Here is a 20,760-nt window from a genome sequence, read left to right as displayed (position 1 = left end):
TCGTCGATCGGTCCTTAATGTGGCAGTTGGGTGCCTTTCCCTTAAAATTCCTCTTAGGGAAAAGAACTCCCTGTTTAAATAATGTAGTTATCTTTGCCTCCATGACTTAGCATTCTGAGGTCGGTAACAGTCACAAAATGTCAGTCTTAATGGGAATGTAAACTTGGCACTGAAATAAAGTAATCTTTATTACTTTATTAGGGTATTATTGTACAGCTGAAAGAAACGCAGGTTTCTTGAGGGAAGAGCGAAATAGGGACTTTTTTTGCATGTAGTCAGTCAGGAAGTAAAGCCCCATTGTTGCTGCCATTTCTTCTCTGCTTACTGAAAGTGGAAATGAAACCATCGTTACACTCAGCGCTGCGTGCTTTAATCTCGGGCAGTTTGATATGTTGGGGTTGTACTATTGTTGAGATATTTCATTATAACTTCGCGGTAAACTTTATGCCCACTGTGTGCATGGGAAATAGTTTTTATAAAACAGTGTTTAAATATAAGGCAGGTGTTTTCTCAGCTTTAATTTTCTTTCTTTCTGTCCCTCCCTGTGCTTTTTCACATTTAGTGTTGAGAGGCAAAATGGTTCATGCCGAAGCATTTTCACGTCCCTTGAGCCGGAACGAAGTGGTTGGATTAATTTTTCGTTTAACCATATTTGGTGCTGTGACATATTTTACCATTAAATGGATGGTTGATGCCATCGATCCAACCAGAAAGCAAAAAGTAGAAGCTCAGAAACAGGTAGGATTTTGTTCATAAATATTTCTGTGAAAGGCTGTCTTGTTCGTTACCACTCACACAGAGAAATCTGCTAACTGAAAGCTGGGCTTGCAATAACCAACGAAATAATTGGCAAAAGCATGTGGAATAATCAAAAAACCCTCGAATTATTTTTTAGTAAATCTCAGGATCTAGGCTGTTAGCGTTTTCAGTGCTTACATTTTATAACAAGTTAACATTTCTAGCTTGAAGTGGTGGAAAAACTGTTGAACTGGAGCGCAATGTTGTCTCTAATTATCTGCAAGCGTGTGGTCCCAGTGCCGTTTCTGCTTCTGACAACTTTGCTAAGCAGCAGTCGAGTTAAATAATGCTCTCGTCAGTCTCTTGGTTGCTTTTTGAAACCCTCAGCAGAAATAGCTTAATTCTCTGATGCTTTTTGGCAACTTAATGGCAGAGGCAGAGACTGTAGTTACTTTGTCCCTCTTCCTCTGTTCTTCCCCCACCTCCAGCAGCAGTCAGAATGCCCTGGAAAGGGGAGAAAAAACGTGAAAAGCCTCATTCCTTATGTTGAGCTAGAATGATTCATGGGGGTTAATGCGCTGGGAAAAGATTTAGGTCCATTTCAAAACCAAAAGTTAAATGTTTCCTTTGGAAAGTATTGAAGGAAATGTTGCAACTTTTTTTTTTTGTTGCTTTCTGGCTGACACAAATTTCACAGATTCAAACAGCACTTTTGAGCAACCTATTTCTGGTTTTGGGTGGGTTTGCCTTTTTTTTTTTTTTAATGAAATCTTTAGTTAAAAAATTGGCCCCGCTTTAAAAATTGGCTTTTGCAATCTGTGCTAGTGCCAGGTATTATATAAGAGGTTGCAATATCCCAAAAGCATGTCAGACTTAACCGCAAGCTTGAGTATAAAGAGAAGCTGAATTGTGAAAGTGTGTTGACACACCAAATGACTTTTCCTTTTAAATTGGGAAAAAGAAAACGTTGAATATGTATTAAAAAATGACAGGCTTCTGTGAACTATCTTTTTTTTTTTTTTTTTCTCATTAAAAGTATACTAATCTCCTTGATATAGTTCTGTGGAGGTTTGGGGGGGACGTGGTCTTTATAATAACACAATTATATCTCCCGATAAAGTGTGTTCATTATTTGCTGTGTTCTGAATGAAGGTAATTAAGCACATGAAAGATCTCTAGAGTTCTATTTAATAGCAAGTTTCAGGCTTTTCATCTGAATCCCGTACAAAGTTTATAACAACTTTATGGGCTTTTTTTTTTTTTCTTTTATGTATAACATACCTGTATCAACTTTGAAATTCCTGTAGAGATTATGGCAATTATTTTGGACTGTTCTGAACAGCAGACTCCGTGTTTTAATGTTTATTTTGGTTGCTTTTCAGGTCATAATGTATGACTTGTGAATTTGAGGGTGGGAGGGCTGGTGTGCCACTTATTTGATGGGAACTGAGGCATATGACTTAGTTTCACTCAAGTGACAGCAAGTCATTAGGAAATAGCAGAACCTTCTACTTCAGAAAGATTTAACCTCTTTTCAGATATGGCTTACGGAGAAGCTTTTCAGACTCAAAATAACTGTTCTTTAAAAACTAGTTTTTGAATTAAGCATTCAATTTCTTTCTCTGATTTTATTGGCGTTTTATTTCCCCCAGGCTGAAAAACTAATGAAGCAAATTGGAGTGAAAAATGTCAAGCTTACTGAGTACGAAATGAGTATTGCTGCACATCTCGTAGACCCGCTTAGCATGCATGTAAGAAACTCTTTTCCATGCTACTCCAATGAAGGCACTTCAGACGTGGAAGATCTTGATTCTGACTTTGGATGACATTATTTGTCTCGTATATGTGTCTATGGAAATACATAAAAAATATTTCTGTAATTTAGAACTAAAATTGCAGTGTTGAGAGTGGAGGTTTTTTTAATGACTTTTTTATTTTTGAGGCCTTGCACTGCTTTTAAGCTTGTTGATACTTTTTGTTGGCAGAGACTACGATGATAATTTCTAACACTATCTTTCCCTGTTAGGTAACCTGGAGTGATATAGCAGGCTTAGATGATGTTATTACAGATTTGAAAGACACTGTCATTTTGCCCATCAAGAAGAAATACTTGTTTGAGAATTCCAGGCTCTTACAGCCACCAAAAGGTAGGAAGGAACAGTTACAGATTTATATGTTGATATTAAAAAAAGAAAAACTAAAAAAAGGTTACAATTACCCAGAAAGGAAAGAGGAAGTGGGTTCCCAGTCCAAAATGCAACCATTAGGACTGATGCCAGGGAAAATCCTCAGGTTTTTCCTCTTCTCTTGCCGTGCAATCAAGTTCCAGTGAATAAGTTTCGTTTTAATAATGAAGTAATAATTTCTTTTCAATTAGTGATAGTACATTTTGGTGCACTAATCTGTGTAGCCTGCATTTTTAACTGCCTAAATTGTCGATTTTTTTCTTTTCTTATACTCCGTCTTGTCCTTTGGCAGAGGTGAGCTATAACTCTGCTGTACAGCTTTGTACGCTTGGTTAATGTTTCTGCAGTGTCAAGAACTGTATAAACTTGAGACGTCAACCTAAGCTAATCTTGCAGACATCTCTGTTCTAGTCCTAGAAATTCCAGTCATTCAAAGAGACAGAGATCCCATTTTTATTCTGGAGATCCCTTGATTTTTCTCTGGAGTTGAGTTGCACAGTATTGAGGCAGTAAGGAAACTGGCGGGTGACAAATTAACTTTCCAACAGTAAAAGAGAAGTTGGACTCTCTCTGCTGGAATCCTTACAGCCATATTTGCTGTATGCTACTGCAAGCAAGCAGAATTTAAACCTAAAATGTTGGGGAAAATACCAAAGTTTATCTTTACTGCTCTGATCCCTGGAATATTGTCTGCTGAAAATTCTCTGTAAACTATTAATTAGTGCCTGTATCTTTGACCATCTTATTTTCGTGTCCTAAACGGTGGAAAATGAAGCACTTTTGTAACTGGTTTGGTTTTTCCAAGCTACTTTCTGCTTAAGTCACAAATTGAAACTGTCTGGAAAATTACTCTAATGTCATGATCTAATAAGCTGAAGGAAAAAATTATTTTTTATTTATCTTTTTAAAGCAGACTTTCCATATAGAGCAAGCTCCACAGTTTTATTAGTGGCTTGCGCTGTGTGTTAGTAGGAAGTCATTGCTTCAGAGTAATTTTGTTTGTGGTCATCAGTCACATAAACAGAAAAAACCCCTAGTAATTCTCTGTGTTTCAGGCTTGTTTGACTTAATTTTTTTTCTTTAAATTGTTTTCTTTACAACTATGTTAGAAAAACACGTCTGTGAATTCTTTCACTATGAGATGTTTAAAAATATGAGATGTCATATTTAATTGTGGGTAATTTAAAATGTTCGTGGGCTCCTTTTTTTTTCCTTTTTTTTTCTTCTCCTCTCTCTGTGCTAAATTTTATTAGCAAGACTGAAACTGTCTATTAACAAGGCCTGTCAAGTGTTTAGAGGAAATAAATACGGTTTTAGTTTTATGTAACTGTAATAGTCTCACTAATAAAACAGTCATCTTTCAGACAAACGTCTCCTTTCAATTTCACCATACGTGTTTTTAGATAGTCTTAGCTTTAATTTTATAATAAGGATATCTTAAATAACTCTGTATTTGATTTGATGGAACACTGTGTAACTTGGTTTCTTATCTTTTAAAACTTGGATAAAATACAAGCCTGCACACTATCAGGTCTGTCATACCAAAGCGTGTTTTCTGTACAGAGGCCAGAGAGCATGAATGCCGTTTCTTTTTCAGGAGTACTTCTCTATGGCCCTCCTGGTTGTGGCAAGACGCTGATTGCCAAAGCTACAGCAAAGGAAGCAGGTTGTAGATTTATTAATCTCCAGCCTTCAACACTGACGGACAAATGGTATGGAGAGTCTCAAAAACTGGCGGCTGCTGTCTTCTCCCTTGCTGTAAAGCTCCAACCATCCATCATTTTTATCGACGAAATAGGTAAAAAAAAAATCTATCTTTCTTTGTAAGTAACCATAGCAGAGTGACATTAAACTGTAGGTTCAAGTTGATGGGTATATTGTTCTACTGTCACCTTTTCCTTAAAAAGAGAGATAACGGAACAAGGTTTAGTAGTATAAATAGTATTGTAAAGTAATGGTGGCAAATTAGGAAAACCAGTGCATTTCTTCCTCATGATAGTGGAGGAAATGACAAGTAGAACAAGTTGCTGCCTATTTTTGGTTGGGAAGAGGGGGTTCACGAGGAACGCTTTTCTTCTGTCAAGGGAGCTACTTATTCAGCAAACCCATCACCAAATACACTTCAACGCTTCTGCAGTGAGGGCACATAATGGAAAATAAAATATGGGTTTAGGAGAGCTCAGGAATAATAGTTTAATAAGGCTGAAGATGTAGGAGGAGGACAGCTAGGAGGACATCGAAGGTGCCAGTTGTACAGTGCATTTCGACTTGCCACATCAGTGTTTTAAGTCCCTGTGAACTGGAGCAGTTTAGTTAAAATTGCTCATTGTCTCATAGCACTGGCACTTCTTGGAGCGAGTTATACGGTGTGCAGAAACAGAGCCTGGCAAAACTTTTACTGTTTCCACAGTTTAAGTTTATGAAGGGGCTATGTTCTTTTGATCCTTGTATAGTATGGAAAATGTGGTGGTTTTCCAGCTGTTGGAAATTCTTTAGACAACTACTATCAGGGTTAGACCTCTGCGTGACAAAGTATATAGCCTACTTTATGTCAGTCTTGCAGCTTGCTGTTCTCCTGTGCTTTGGTGTCTTCTAGCTTGCCAGGCTCTGGACATTTCCATGAGAAATTGCATGAGAAACTAAGGTGAAAGTTATACTTCCCATGAATTCAGGAAAGCGAAAAATTTGGAGTGTAAGATTTGGGACAGTCTCATGTGATAGGTACATACTCGTGTAGTGTGATTTGAAAGATGTGCTTAAAAATGTGGTGAGATTCCACTTTCCTGTTCTTCATCGTGAGAACTGTTTTTTGTTTGTTGACAATGTTTATGAAAAAATGTGTTTATAAGACAGAGAACAGCACAGGTCTGCACACAAGAAATCAAACAGCATGGTTTCTATGGCAGGATTGAAAGTAAACTGCTTTACTGAACCCTTTAATACAGATTCCTTCTTACGAAGTCGGTCGAGTTCTGACCATGAAGCTACAGCTATGATGAAAGCTCAGTTCATGAGCCTGTGGGATGGACTGGACACTGATTATAACTGCCAAGTAAGTACTAAGGATTTCAGGAAAAGTAACGTGATTCTTCCCTCTCGCTTATTGTGCATTGAGCCATTTGGGAAGAATAGCAGATTGCATGTAGTAGTAATAGCCAAAAGAGCTTCTGTACCTGTCAGAGTTAGTGATTACCAATATATTATGGGAATGAGATGAGTTATATTAATAGATCATTTTTCTTCTTGAGAAGACTGGTTTTGTAGGTATTTTGGTTTAAATTAAGAGCTGTTATTTTCAGAAGCAACTTAAGTCTCAATAATACAGCTGTATAGTTTGAGCTGCCAAAATTGGGACTTTTTAAACTGTTTTGAAAAACATTTAGTCAAGGATATTTACTTCAGGTGAAGTGACTCTTTGATTTCAGGAAACGTATTGAAAGATCTGAGTATTCATTCCAATTGCAGGTTGGTTGGTTTGTTTCCGGAAAAGCGTTGGACTAGCATTTGACAAGCACTAGACTCCGGAGTTAATCTGAAAGGGTAGAGGCATTGATGTTATCAAAAGACAAATTCTGTTAAACAGAACTGTGCTTCCGTCCCGTTATTCCTGTGCGCTTCTCTCCTTTCCCATAATCTCAGAACAGAAATACTGTATTTTGGAGAAAAAAAAATATGCGAAGCTGCTGGTGCTGCAAAAACGACAAACAAAAAACATTTATGAAATAAATGACTTGAATGTAGCATAGATGAAAGCCTGCTTGGTGTGTTTCTGAACTGTCACCTGGAGCAATCTTTTTAAGGCCTTTGAAAAGGATGTTTATTCTCCAATTTTAAATTTTTCAGCCTTTTAATTCTATATTTTTCTGTGAATGGGTTCTGATGCTCTGACCTCCATTAATTCTTTCTTTGTAAAAATCTGCTTTTCTTCCTCTCTCAGGCTTGTGCTAAAGATTTTTTTCAGTTGATTTTTTTAAAAACTGATTAGAACACAGTCAATATGTATACTGAGGGGCTTGAAAGCAGAGTGTTTGCTTACCATTAATAAGAGGCCAACAGTATGAATATTTAACTGGAAGCTAATACGATCTTGCAAGCACACATTTCTTCCAGTGTTTGAAGGTATTATCTTTTTTTCCTCAATACGCCAACAACTTCTTGGAGCAAGTCAAATTGTCCATTCCCTGCTTTGAGACAATATGTGGTCTTACCCATCTCTTGAGTTCAGCATGCGGAGCCTGAACGAGTCACTCTTGTCCCTTACTCCTATGCCTCTGCAGGGTAGGGAGCCGCGCCGAAGTAAAATGCGATGGCAAACAATTGGCTGGAGACATGGCAAGATGGAAATTCAAACTTTTCATAACTAGTGTTTTGTTTCAATACCGTATTTCAGGCTCTTTTCCGAGTTGTCATTGCAATTCAGGAAGTGTTCTTTAAGCAATGGTTTTGACATTTGCATTGTCTCAGTTTTTGACAGCCAGCTTGCTGGGCTCTTTAGTTAATTACAGGTGTTTACTTGGGAGCCAAACAAATTTCCTTTGAATAAGGATTAAATTTGACTTTTGTTAAGGTGACAAAAATTCCAAATGCTCGGAGGAAATTGTAAATAAGCATTGTGATGAGTGTTCTTTGTTCCTGTGTTGATTGCAGCTGAAAGGCATGTTCAGCTTTGGGCTAACCCTGCCGAGGATATAGTCTTGAGTCCGGCAGGGGCTTGGGGCGCAGCGCCTGGGAAACAGAGCTGTGCTGCTTGAAGAGACAGTTCAAGCCTGGAAGCCCTGTACCGCTGCCTTGGGAGGGTGCTGAGTTCCCAGAACCTGCAGACAAAGCCGGTTTTGGGAAGGCTCCTCAGCTCCGCTAGCACAGAGGGAAGCAACGCTTCGGGTCCAATGTTGCGCCTTGATGAAGCCCAGAGAAGCACGGCGTGGGGACAGCGATGCATCTTTGCAAGAGGCAGCTCAGCCAAATGTCGGCGTGTGTTTGGTGCAAGGGCATAACGCTTTCTAGAAGCTGAAGGCTGCCGGAAGAGCCCTGGCCAAAAAATGCGCCTTCTGGATATTTATTTATTATTTTTTTTTGTGTGTGCGTAGCCATTTGCCACCGTATAATTAAGCCTCTAGGTGGCAGGGTGACTCTGCTGCGGGACACACAGCACAGCCTGGTCAGGGGCTGCGGGAGCTGCCAGGGCTGGCTGCGGAACAGTGACTCGGGACAAAAGACCAGAAGCACGTCAGGAAACCGTATTTGATAGGAGATTAATTTTCCTGACATTTTTCACTTTTCGTGTCTGGGTATTTACAATGTACATAACTTACAATAACAAATGAGAAAACAAGGCTGATGTGAATGGGAAGTAAATTTGTTCTTAAACTAATAACTGGAACGCGGTTACGTGAGGTAAATACTCGCCTTGTATTGAACTTGGCTTGTGCACATCTAATGCACTGCTGTTACGGTATACCCGTGCATATAGGTTCTCATTGACTTTTAATGCTGCTTCTTAATGCTTAAAAAAAAAAAAGAAACAGCATTTTAGGGCGTGCAAAAGCTGCCAGTTTGGTTGTTCTGGTGAACTGATTGCCTTTTTTCAACACAGCACAAAAATGGCACATTTTTTTAGTACCTTATCAAAACATCTGCTTTCAAGCTCCTTCCAGACCACCAGGAACTAAGGAGACATCGCCAAGACTTAAGAGCAGAAGTTTGGGGTTACTGCTTAGAGTTTGAACTTTCGAATTGGGCTCAGAAGTCTTCAGAGTAATGTAAAAATCTGGTACACGGTGGTACCAATGTGAAGCTGCCTGTTTAAATCCAGTTGCCGAAATCCCTATCAAGAAACCTTGTGTAACTTCTTGAAATGTTGATGTTCTTGATAAAGCGTGGAAGAGTCACGTGTTTGGTTTGGAAACTCCCAATACGGTGGTGTTTTCAACAGCCGGTTTCGGGCTGACTAGTGTCTTCTGTTGGTGTACACAGGTGATAGTGATGGGAGCCACCAACCGTCCTCAGGACCTTGACTCTGCAATCATGAGAAGAATGCCGACCCGCTTTCACATCAACCAACCTGTAAGTCATGCCGGGTTTGCCCAAAAAGTGTGCCCAGTGGCTGAGCTACAGGCAGGTGCCTTATCCGCCAGGAAATGCACGTCTCTGGTTGTTTGTTCTTTGGTTTTGGTTTGTTTTTCAAAGTAGTACTGTATTATTTTGACCTGGGTTTAGTTTTTTAGAAGCACATATATAACTTGGCTTCTTAAGGTGAAGTTTCTCACAGAAATCCGGGTTCCTTGGGTCTTTTATCTGAAACACCACCATGTGCTCTGAGAGCTTCACACCCATTTTCTTCCACCTATAAGAACGGAGCGGCTTAGATGCTGCACTCTGGAAAGAGCTTAGTTTTAACTTGAAAACAGCCCCAAAAAGCACAAAAGTGACTGCACACACTTGCCTACTGGGGAGAGCAGCACCCAAGCCAGATAATGTCAAGAAGCAGGTACATATTGACCACCATTTATACTTTCTGGATACACAGTATTTAGTTTTCAAGGCGAGAATGGGGGAATGAAATCTGCATATCAAAGTCTACATTCTGCTCCAGTCTTTCCACAGGTGGGCGCAGCAAGCCGTCCGAAAAACTGCTTTTATTCTGCTTGTGATTTATGCCAAACAGGCAGTAATTAAGGTCTTTATCAATTAGGCCAGCCGTCACAAGGTTACCCTTGTTGTAAATTTTGCTATTGCCATCTTTTTCAAGGTATCTTAGTCACCTTTGAACACTTAGCGATATCACAAGACATTGTTGCATCAATATTATAAAGAGTTCAGTCGTGGTTGTCAGTATTCCCTTCTGGCTACAGAAATACCCTTCATTATTCATTTTTGGTTTGTGTTTTTTGGTTTTTTTTCCAGAAACTTAGAGACAAAACTGGAGGAGTAAAACCCTCATTGATTGTGCAAGAGAGTAGTCGTGTTCCCAGACCTATCTTGTTTGAACCGGCTTTCACTCCTTGTGGGTGGATGCTTTTCGAAACAAAGCCTTTTTACCCTAGTCACTGCTTGTCTGCATCGCCTGCTCGTAGGGTTGCGTACACCTTGCTCGTCTTCACTCCTTACTAATTCGAGGAAAACTTGAAGTTGTGTATTTTAGTACTTTATTGTGTCTTTCTATCAAGAACCATCATTAGAAGAGGTAATTATCCACCGGTAACAGTGCCTCAGGGTAGTACAGGGGTTGGCTCCCTCTTCCAGGATCAGAATTACAACTGGAGGTGTCATTTAGTGCACAGGCCCACAACTTTCCTCACCCCGCTACAGCCCTGTCATCGTTACCCCTTGTCTCTTGGCCTTGTCTGTGGTACTTTGGGATACAGCCAAGATTGTTGATGACTCTTTAATTGAGGGCCAAGGTAATTTCTGTGCTGTGGATGGGAAGTAGGCACAGGTGGCATCACTGTGGAGTAGCTAAAGCCTTGCAGATTTTATAACTAAATTTGAGATGAAAATGCCCGCAGTTACTCCTAAGAAATTACCTGCCAGGCAGAGGGAAAGGGAAGAAGTATTTTTTTGAGGCAGAGTATCAACCGTTCAGCTGCCGGTGTATGTACGGGGTAGTTTTTTCCCCTTTTTAACAATGAAAGTGAATTTAGAACAAGTTTGGTTTTTGGGAGACACAAACCCCAGTCTCTGCTGCCTGTGTTTCACCTCGCCGTTCACAGGCCTTAACTGTTTCTTTCCGTAACCTTATCACAGTATGTGATTTATATTGCTTAAAATTTCCCAAGCATCATCTGTAGAATTAAATTCATTGATTTTTTTTTTTTTTTTAAAGCAGAACAGTTTATCCTCTTCATCTGATTTAGCAAAGTATCGAAAGCATCCCTTAAATCTAGTGAGTCTGCCCTCCGTTAAAGATGATGGGAAATCTTTGGAGATGGCTGCTTTCACTTAGGGCCAAGTAAGACTAAATGTCAGTGCGTTTCCCCTTTCGCTGTAGTTAGTGTAAGTGTATATGCTCAAATGTTTAGTTTCATATGCTCCTGGAGTCAGACTACCCTAAAATCTCATTTTTCTGAGTCATTTGCCATCAGGTAGGTTACCTTAGTGTGTATCACCGCTCCCATGTGAGGGACCAGCTTGTGTCACCAATCTGTGACTGAAAGCCACAGTGCAAAATTGAGACAGATGTTGCAACGTGTTTATTTTTGCACTCTGGTAACTTTAATCTCTTTTGTTTAAGGCTCTGAAACAAAGAGAAGCAATCTTGAAGCTGATTTTGAAAAATGAAAATGTAAGTAAACTTCTCTTAATGGTTGATTTGCTGTGTTACTGTTTTCATGAGTGCAAGCTCTGGAGTTGTAGAAAACAACTCTAATTGACTTTCTTGGAGTAAGGTAGAGATTCTCTGGCAGGGTATTTCTGAGTATAACTTAGGAATCTTTTGCGGGTTTAGGTGTGGCGTTAAGTTCAAGCAGTAGAGTTGCCTACTGGTTTAAGCGTGAGCCTCAGTCAGAGCAGCAGTCTTGGATTTTGTGCTGAATCACCATCTCCGAGGAAAATGACTTAATTTCTCTGTCTCCATTTTCTTGTTATGCAACAAAATAATATGTTTATCTCGAAAGATGCTGAAGGTGAGTCATGTCTGGAAATCACTTTGGTCAGGGATAGAAATCATGAAGCAGGGAGAAGAGATACTGAATTTTTAACTGTACAGTCTGTTGGCTCAAGTCAAGAAAGGTGGAATGACATTTTCTGGCAGTGCTGCTTTTTGCACTTTGATCCGTAGTTCGTTTTTCCTTTAGAGGAAAGCTGCTATAGATGTTGTTACTAATACTGTATGGTGTTCGTGTCGCCATCTGCATTTGCATTCCAAGATGAGGGGAAGGAGTAGCTCTGAGCACATCTGGTAGCATCTGGTGGCAGGATACGGGACCTGCATTATCGGAGCTTCCTGCCAAATTTAGTCTGCAGCACTCATTGTCTTGAAGTTAATGTCGCAAAGTGTCTCTTGATTGACGTCTATCCTAAAAAATAGCATTCCTTAGTAAAACCAACTTACGTTTTCAAAGAAAAATCACAGCTTATCGTTTTTTAAGAAAAATCACAGCTCATCACTGCGAATGGCGGCGATACTGGGGAGGTTGCTTTGCAAGTGGTCATTTTGGATTGTTTGTGTAGGATTAGAATATAGGTTGGCTTTTTTTCGAAATACTAGACATAGGTGTGAAAACAGAAGAGAGATGAAATGCCAAAGGAGTTGTGGAGGAAGAACGGAGTTATTTGCAGAATATCTCAGAGAAACTAAACTGTCTCTTGCGAGTGGTGATTTTAGGCTCGGATTTCTTTCTTAAGAGCTGTTAGGGAGTTATGCCAAAGAATAGACGTTTATCCAGGATACCTGCAGCCACCCGGCCCTTGCACGCAGGTGGACCTTGTGGCTCCTTTGCCTCAGCAGTTGGAGCACCTTGGCCTCAAGGCCTTCAGCAGAAACCTCGATGGGCTCCTGGAAGAATGCAAGGTGCATCAGGCATCTGGTAGTGGATCGCCGCTGAACAAATAAAATTTTCCAGAGAGAAAACCTGCTTTACCTTTTTGAAAATAAAATCCTGACGCGTTGCGAAATGTGCTGGAAGGGACTGTTATCAGAGGTTCTGTAAACGGACTGAATAAATACAGGGTCTTGGCTGGAAAGAGTTCAGTCCCTGATCCAGTGCAGGGAGCTAGACGCGTTATTTTGCCTCCCAAGTTCCCCATTTTGTGGTTGTATGAAGCAGGAGGGGTTATTCAGGAACTCAGCAGACAACCGAGTTGCTGAGACGGTGAATAACGGCTTTTGAAGTTCTTTTTCTGCGCTGAAAGGTGGCAACAACAAAACCCGATTGTGACGGGAACTTTCTCCAGCCGTGCTGCCTTACTGGTCAAAAGGTGAAAACAAAATGCCCTGATCCAGTGCAGGGAGCTAGACGCGTTATTTTGCCTCCCAAGTTCCCCATTTTGTGGTTGTATGAAGCAGGAGGGGTTATTCAGGAACTCAGCAGACAACCGAGTTGCTGAGACGGTGAATAACGGCTTTTGAAGTTCTTTTTCTGCGCTGAAAGGTGGCAACAACAAAACCCGATTGTGACGGGAACTTTCTCCAGCCGTGCTGCCTTACTGGTCAAAAGGTGAAAACAAAATGCGCTCTTTCAAATAACGAAAAAAAGGGTTTGTGGCTGTGAAAGGAGACCCGTTGGGTAGTGTTCGTTGTCTATAGATAAAAAGATACACGTAGGGGCTGATCGAGCACTTTAACCAAAAAAAAGCGGTGCTGTTGCAGGAAACCTGTGTGGGCATTTGGGAAACTGGGTAGTTTTTTTTCTGTGATCGCGTTTCTGCCACCCGGTAGGCTTCCAAAACCGCTCGGGAGCTTTGTCAGTAACAGAATATTCCGATACGATGGTTTGCTTTTGGTCGCCTATTGGGTTGGTTGGGTTTTTTTTATCAGCTGCAGAGTTTTACGAGATGAAGCATCAGTTTCATTTAATGAAATGAACTACTTGGGGAGTTCAAAGCGTATGTTAATAAAACAATCTTCCTTTAGCTCTTAAAAAAAAAAAAAAAAGACTGAAAACGATCTTCTTAGGGCTGGTAAAAATACTCAAGAGGTGGCCGTTTCTTGTCCTCGGTGAACAAAGTAAGCGACTCAGAGTTTTCACGCTCTGACCTTTTTGTTTTTCGACAGGTGGACAGGCGTGTAGATCTCCTTGAGGTTGCCAAAGAGACTGACGGCTTCTCGGGCAGCGATCTGAAAGAAATGTGCCGGGATGCAGCGCTCCTCTGCGTCAGGGAATATGTTAATTCCGCCTGCGAAGAAGAGACGTATGTGTCTTTTATTTTGTCTGGTTATGATAGCTGACCAGCCATCGCGAATGCTCTTGCTGCCCGATTATTAGTTTGCATTTTCTGATTTGAATTGCAAATTCATAGAGGTTTAGGAAACCTGGCTGGGAATCACAGAAAGCAGGAGTTCTCTCTTTCTTGACAAATCACCGCTACGCAACGAAAAAAAAACAACAAATGGGTTACCTTTATTCATTGTGATGGTGAAAATAAGACTGTTTGTCCCAAGGCATCAAGCTTGAGGTGGCACGAGCCAACACGAGGGTGATATTACTGCGCTATATCACCAGGCTCACGTGCTGGTAACGCTCTTGCACAGGAATAAAATCCCTTCGCTATGATGTTCCTCTGATTATCTCCTGTCCGTGTGTGGACAGGGGGCATGTTCCCAGTGTAACGTGGGATCTGTGTCAGAGCTGCTCTTTGCAATGATTACCTCTTGCTGTTCGAAAAGCCGTTACGCAACACCTGAATCGTTACCTTGGTTTTTTTTCTTTCTTTCTTCCTTTTTAAAGCCACGACGAAGATGAAATTCGGCCCGTGCAGCAGCAGGATCTCCACAGGGCGATTGAGAAGATGAGAAAATCGAAGGATGCCACGCTGCAGAACGTTTTGATGCATGTTAGTTTAGATTAAGGCAAAAGAGCACGTTTGCCGTTTCTGACGTGATTTAGCTTGACTTCTATAATCAGCTAGCAAAAACAATGTCCGGGGGTGGGAGCGGGGGTGTTCCTCAAATAAGGGAGTTCTGTTTCGGGAATCGTTTTTGTACAACAAATTCTTAAGTTATTGAAATTTCGCCGTGCGCAACTAGAAGCGTTAACAGTAGATCACAAAGCGGAACAATTCTAGCCCAGACCAAGAGCAACTGCCTGTGTCTTGTCCCGCCATCGATACACTGTGCAGCCTTAAAGCAGGTTCCCATGTGGCCTGGGGGGGGTTCGGCCACGGACGGGAGATGATCCATCACCGGTGTGTGTATATACGTACGAGCGTGTGTGTATGTATGAAATGTATATATCCACACATTTTTTTATATATATATAGAGAGAGAGACATAATCTGTAGATAACTTGAGTATGGGAAATCTTTTCTACTTACAGAATCAAACCAAATCACAAGATGTATAGATTAAAAGATCCGTCGATACTCAGTCCACATTTACTCCTTCCTTTTAGCAGCAAATACGAAGATAGAAATTCTGCTTCTTCTAGAATAACTTGCCGGCAAAACTTGAGCTGTTACTGATTTTTCCTTTCACGTGACCACTTGAAATCCAGTGCCATTTAGTAAAGGTAGTGAGCTACTGTAAAAACGTTTGAATACTTTTCATTTTGTATGAATTCTGCTTTTTTTTTGAGGCTTTTTAAATGAATGCTGGTTTTATTTTTATTTTTTCCTTGATGTGAGTAATTAGAATAGAATCTTAACTGGTCTTTCATAAAGCCCCGCGTATTATAAGCTCTCTGAAATTGTGGCTTTCTGATCTATTAAGCGCTGTAAGGAGGGGCTTGCTGCTATTTCATCTCCTCCGGAAGACCCGCTGCTGCCCTGTGGCGGCGGCAGCCCATGAAGCGTCACGCGCGACGCTCTGAGGCACGAGGTGGGGATGTTTTGTGATGTTGTGCTCTGTCACATGCTCTGATCTGCAAAACTGGAGAGAAGGGAATGGGGTTTGGGTTTAGAAATGTGTTTTAGCGATGTTCTGCTGTACTTGCTGGTAACAGTTTTGGTAAATTCATGTAACGTTATGTCGTGATAAAGGCAAAGGGGTTAAAAATGTAAGCGGTAACAGTGTTTCGGTAAAGTCATTGTCAGTAGGTTTGTGAAAAACTTGTTTTTTCTTCATATAATTTTATGAATTGTGCCCTAATTCGACACAAATATGTAATGGGAATTGTTCGAACCCAAGGGGCGGTGTGCTGCGTCCCAGCACTGCTCGCTCTCGATGGCAGGCAAGTGTTGAAAGTGAGGTAACGATGTAAAACGCAACACGCAGCAAAGTGAAATAAAGAGGGCTGGAGGCAGCCATCGGGCAGCATCAGGTGCCGATGACCATCTCCCTGGGCCGCAGCTTTCTCACTGGTGTCCTTTCCTCTGGCACACGGGTTGTGTCCTGACCCAGTTTAATCTTTGCGGGTACCAAACACGGTTGGTTTGTGGGGTTTTATTAATAATTGCTTTTCTTTTTGATGTGGGCGGGGGGAAGTCTGGTAGGTGTTGGACCTCATGCTCCAACACCAGGAGGTAGTAAATTTGGCAGGGCGGAAAATACTGGGCTATGGGAATCTAAAAAGTCTGGGATATGCTAATCCCACAAGTCATGTCGTTAGCGGCAGGGCAGAATGCAGTGATGTAAACCACTGTGAGCTCTGGGAGAGCCCGACTTCAAGGACGAACCTTAAAACTAAACATGCAAATAGCGCTACTTCCTGGAAGCTGGTTCCTCGGGAGGTTTGGGTTACGCCGGTGCCTGATGAAGTTCTGCAGCTATTCCCCTTCTTTGTCAGTGCCTGCTCTGACTAAAGTTCTCCCGGCCCCTTGTGGTAGTTGTTAACGCCTGAGAGATGCCAGGCTGGTGCCGTTAACGCGGCTCGTCCTACTTGGTAAAGCTCTAGCGCGGGCAGCGGAAGAACGCCGCCTTAATTGGTTTTAATAGAGTGAGGGTGAAGCGTGTCCTCCAGCAAGTTGAAACGTCAAACAGCGCATGGGAATAGGGACAAACCCCAACAGACGCTGGCAGGGCTCGCAAGCTCTCCCCACATCACTTCCCTGAGCCGGGAAGCGCGGGCTGCGGCGCTCTCCGACACCCACAGCCCCTTTAGGAAGAGACCAAGGGATGCAGCAGCATCACCCCCTATTTCTGCAGGGTTTTAGCAGCGAGGAGGTGCTCGAGCACTGTGCGGCTGGAACAGTGCAGCGAAACACGACTTGTTTCACAGCAAAAAGGTAAAGGAGCTGAGGTTTCCATCTGGACAGGGGGTTCCCTGGCCGGCCATCGCACAGCTGGAACTTGGGGGCTCCGACCACTACAGGCCCGTTGCAGCCCCAGATGAACCACGTGGTTGTAATTCTCCCCACCCCCCCAAAAAAAAAAATTGCAAAGTGAGAGTTAGTTCCATGTATAAATATTTATTTGTACTAAAAGTGAGTGTTTTGTAGCAGAGTATCAAGTTCAGAATATATCCAATCATGAGATGCATCAGTTGAGGTACAAATTCCAGTCTTATGTCTTTAATAAATACACTATAAAAAAAAGCCTAGTCCACATACTCAATTTTAATCAGAGGTAATCAGTACGCTACTATACTTTAAAAGGCTAATACAACATTTGTGTTTTGCTGTAACCATTTGGATTTACTGCAGGGGTTTTTGTTTGTTTGGTTGGTTTTTAACTGTCTGATTATTTTAAAAGATGAGTGGCAACAGCACTATTTTACTACCTAAAAATGACGAACATTGCGATCAGAAGTGGGAGTATTGCTTTTGTCTTCCAGGTCCCTGCCAGAGGGCCTGAGTGTAAAAGGCACGGGCGCGAGCACGCTTTCGGCTACTGCTGTGGGCCTGGCAGCATTTTTCTGGAGGTATAACGGATTTGGGCTCTTTGCTCTGAATACTTAAAAAAAATAAAATGAAAAAAAAAAAACCCAAACCCAACCCAAAACAGTTGACAAATGAAAAAAAAAAAACTTCTTCCAAAAGTATTCCCAATGGCATCTGTAGCCTCAGCCCCTGTACTGTGGCCACAGCAAAACAGGTTTTAGCTGGCGATGTCATTCTCTATCTTAAGTTAAAGGAAGAAGCGGTGATTGTTTTTACTGAGTGTGGATCCATTATTCATTAAAACTGAAGAGGAGAACACAATTGCCATTTCATTTGAAACACATTCTGACCGGTCCCGGGGCATCTACTAAAAAGGACGAGTACAAAAATCATCAAATCAGGTTCTTGCAGTAACTAATAAGTGCATAGATGGGTTTTTCCACCCCCGCACCCCTAAAACCTCCACAGCTGAGCAGTGGCCCTGGGGAAGCCTCCGCTGACAGCAGGCAGGAGGCCGAGGCACAGGAGGCCGAGGACTCGACGCTCAGACCTCAGCAGGCACTGAGACACGCACCAGCCCCAGCGGGACGTGCTGGGGGTGAGACGCAGATGGGGCCAGGTAACGCTGCAGTGTTGCGGTCACCCCAAGAGCTGCCAGTCAGCGGAAAAGCCTCAGGCGCAGCGGCAAAGTCCATGTCGGGGAGAGGGGAGGGAGGGAAAAAGAAGATAAGGTCTGCAGTAACTTTCCACCAGCCAGAGCTGGGAGCTGCACCAGCCACCGTCTCTTGGCTCAGCCCCATCAACCATCCCCCAGCCAGAGCCAGCGTCACCGGCCTGCGGCCACAAAGTAAAACCAGGTCACCTGTACCCACAGGGGGCTACAGGTACAGATGAGGGCAAGCGCTCAAGCCATCTCTCACCTGATTCAGGGGGTACAGCCGCTCGGACCCACCTCACACTGTGATTTTTGCCGTTTTGCCTTTAATTTGCCTTTGGGATGGGAAAAGCATGGGCAGACGGAACAGGAATCCAATCCTGCCAGGTGGGAGGATACCCACGAAAGCACATAACAGCATCCCCAGTTTCTGCTTGCCGCTCGGGGCTTTCTCGGTGATCTGCCAAGCTTTATGGTGTCTCCCAGGACAGCTTCCCCTGCCCACGGGCCCACCAGGCTGTGGGCACAGGGACGGCCACGGCAGAGGCCCCAGGGAAAGCTGAACTTGGAGCACCAGTGACGCTCAACCCAGGTTTTGTTTTGACCAGAGGGGTCAGGCAGGAGGAAGCAAGGAAGAACAGTGAGCAACAGTGAGTTGGCCACAAGGAACTGGTGATGGCCAAGGCTGATTAAAAATAAAAAATAAAATCCTTTTTTTTTTTTTTAAAAAAAAAAAAAAAAAAAAGGGCATTAAAAAGAATCCTGCTGTTTGTTAGCAAAAATTGTCTAAGGCACAACCTGGAGGGCAGCAGCTGGATCCCAGCATCAAGTACCTGTTTTCCACCCCAGCAGCAGCAACCGCTCCTTGCTCTAGCAGCTGCTCCTGCCTCTTCGGGCAGCACGAGGCGAAGGGTAGTGGAAAGGCACTTCTTCATTTCTGCTCCGTGCGGGGACAGACATGTTTTTACACCGGTGCCAAGGTCCCAGCTCTGCACCGGGGGAGAGGGGTGGCGAGCAGCCCTGGCAGCACCAAAATGATCCAACGGACCGGTCCGGAGGCCGTGCTGGGCTTCCCACAGCCGCGCCCAGCTGGGAACGAAAGGCCTGCTGCTCTCCCCCTTCCAGCTCCATGGGGACACTCCCAGCAGCTTCAAGGGGGAGAAGGACCAGTCTCAAAGTATTTCTGATTAGTAAAAAACACTCTGACCCAGGTAGGAAAATCCTCCAGTCAGAGCATCGGAAATGCCAAGTAACTGATCTGTGTCATAGGGAATCAATCAATCATTGCTCACTCTTAATACAAGTATTTCTAGGGAGGAGGAGTAGTGTTAATTCTTTTTTTCCAGCGACTGGTAGTACTCGGTTAGGATCTTCCAAGCTTTGGGGGCCATGAAGCCGTCTGGTGGGTTTTCACCTTCACGAGCAAGCTTCCTCATGCGTGTTCCCGAGATGAAGTCAAAATCGTCGTGCCTGCAGCAAAACAGAGATGGGTGAAATCAGCACGACCGGCCCAAGTCGTCCCCAGCGTGGCTCTTCTGCCATGCCAAGCGCGCGGTCGGAAACCTCCCGGTGTTGGCAGCACCCATCTGCGGCTTCACGCCTGGGTTTGCGATCGGCAGCAAACTGGGGTTGCTCTTTAGAGAGGAGCTGGAGTTGTACATACTTCTCCAGCTGCGAGAGGCTCTATTTCTACTGCCACTTAGTCCTGTAAGTGTCTTATCCTCCCTGGTGGCTACAAAGGTGCATCTTTAGCTTCACGCGACCCACCCTTGACCTGGTGCCAGCTCTTGGAGAGGAAAGGGGGTGGATTTCACCAGTTCTTCCCCCACTCCTCTCTTTAAGAGGAATGACGACTGCTCTTCCCTCTCCCCTGGCAAGCTGCAAACCAGAGGCGATCGCAAACCGCACGCGCTGCATAGGCTGAAGGAACAGCGACCCTGCTGCCTGCATTACCTTTTTGGGTCATAAAAATCCATGGCCTTTTTCAGTTTATTGTAAGCAGCCACCCGGAAGGGGATGATTTCCACTGAGGTGAGGCCCGGCGCCATGCTGAGGACCTTCCCTCCCTGCGTGGGCTCGTAGAGGTCCTTCTTGGTCTCGGGGTGAGGCATGCCTGCCGGGTCGCGCCCCACGATGTAGAAATTGGCCCCGGCAATCATACGAGCTCGGCAGTGCCACTGCACCTGCAGAGACACAAGGAGCACTGGCTGAGGGCTGAGCCGCAACCGAGCTGTCCGCCCTGGGCCCCAAAAGAGATCCTGGCGAGCCTCGTGGAGGAAGGAAGGAAGGAAGGAGACGCGTCAGCAGCCTTGCTGCAGTTTCTCACAGCGATCAGGCTGCCCAGACTCGTTTTCCACCACTTGGACCTGATGCAACATCACAGTTCTCCTCAGGACATGTATTTCAAGGGAAACACTGGGGATGGGAACTGGGCTTGTTCCAATTTGGCAGCAAAGGGAGGTAGTGGTTTGCATTTTGAATGTGCAAAGACAGTGCCCGCCAGCCCTCGAGCCTCACACGGGCAAGGCTGCCCATGTATCCCTCTCCTCCCTCCTTCAGGGGAGGTTTAGAGTCTACTCGATTCATCCCACCAATTTAGGGACAGAAAGGAAACCACTGGGAGAAAACAAACGAGCACCCTTGCTCGAGAGAAAAAGGTCACAGCGGTAAAGTCCGTTTCTAGTCCCTTTCTCCCCCGGCTCTGCACACAGCACAGGAGCCCACGGAGCCGAGCTCTGCCGGGTGATGGCTGCTGCAGCAAGCTGCGGG

At 43.5% G+C, this 20,760-nt stretch overlaps 2 protein-coding genes across 2 annotated transcripts in view; one reads left to right on the top strand and one right to left on the bottom strand.

Moving 5' to 3' along the window:
- Nucleotides 1-462: 462 nt before the first annotated feature.
- On the top strand, nucleotides 463-14,655 carry ATAD1 (ATPase family, AAA domain containing 1). The gene is made up of 9 exons (XM_009881524.1): nucleotides 463-738; nucleotides 2,391-2,489; nucleotides 2,765-2,885; nucleotides 4,522-4,722; nucleotides 5,870-5,976; nucleotides 8,898-8,987; nucleotides 11,155-11,205; nucleotides 13,636-13,772; nucleotides 14,309-14,655. Exons 1-9 carry the CDS (start codon nucleotides 577-579, stop codon nucleotides 14,427-14,429), a joined length of 1,089 nt encoding a protein of 362 aa, XP_009879826.1. The 5' UTR covers nucleotides 463-576; the 3' UTR covers nucleotides 14,430-14,655.
- Nucleotides 14,656-19,173: 4,518 nt separating this feature from the next.
- The window catches only part of PAPSS2 (3'-phosphoadenosine 5'-phosphosulfate synthase 2), a 26,874-nt gene continuing 25,287 nt past the window's right edge, over nucleotides 19,174-20,760 (bottom strand). The window contains exons 14-15 of the mRNA XM_009881672.1: nucleotides 19,945-20,174; nucleotides 19,174-19,461 (exon numbers count right to left, since the gene is read on the bottom strand). Of these exons, the coding sequence (XP_009879974.1) occupies nucleotides 19,320-19,461; nucleotides 19,945-20,174 (372 nt within the window). The 3' untranslated portion in view covers nucleotides 19,174-19,319. The remainder of the gene's footprint in view (nucleotides 19,462-19,944; nucleotides 20,175-20,760) is intronic.

The sequence above is a fragment of the Charadrius vociferus genome, unplaced genomic scaffold, assembly GCF_000708025.1.
Source record: "Charadrius vociferus isolate BGI_N301 unplaced genomic scaffold, ASM70802v2 scaffold390, whole genome shotgun sequence".
NCBI lineage: Eukaryota > Metazoa > Chordata > Aves > Charadriiformes > Charadriidae > Charadrius > Charadrius vociferus.
This window is presented reverse-complemented; position numbering and strand designations above follow the sequence as displayed.

What these genes read in the sequence shown, in the direction of transcription:
- ATAD1 (XM_009881524.1), top strand. Translation starts at nt 577, where the DNA reads ATGGTTCATGCCGAAGCATTTTCACGTCCCTTGAGCCGGAACGAAGTG. An exon ending in ACACTGATTATAACTGCCAA is followed by an intron (nt 5,977 to 8,897) that starts GTAAGTACTAAG and finishes TGGTGTACACAG; the next exon opens with GTGATAGTGATGGGAGCCAC. An exon ending in TCCGCCTGCGAAGAAGAGAC is followed by an intron (nt 13,773 to 14,308) that starts GTATGTGTCTTT and finishes TCCTTTTTAAAG; the next exon opens with CCACGACGAAGATGAAATTC.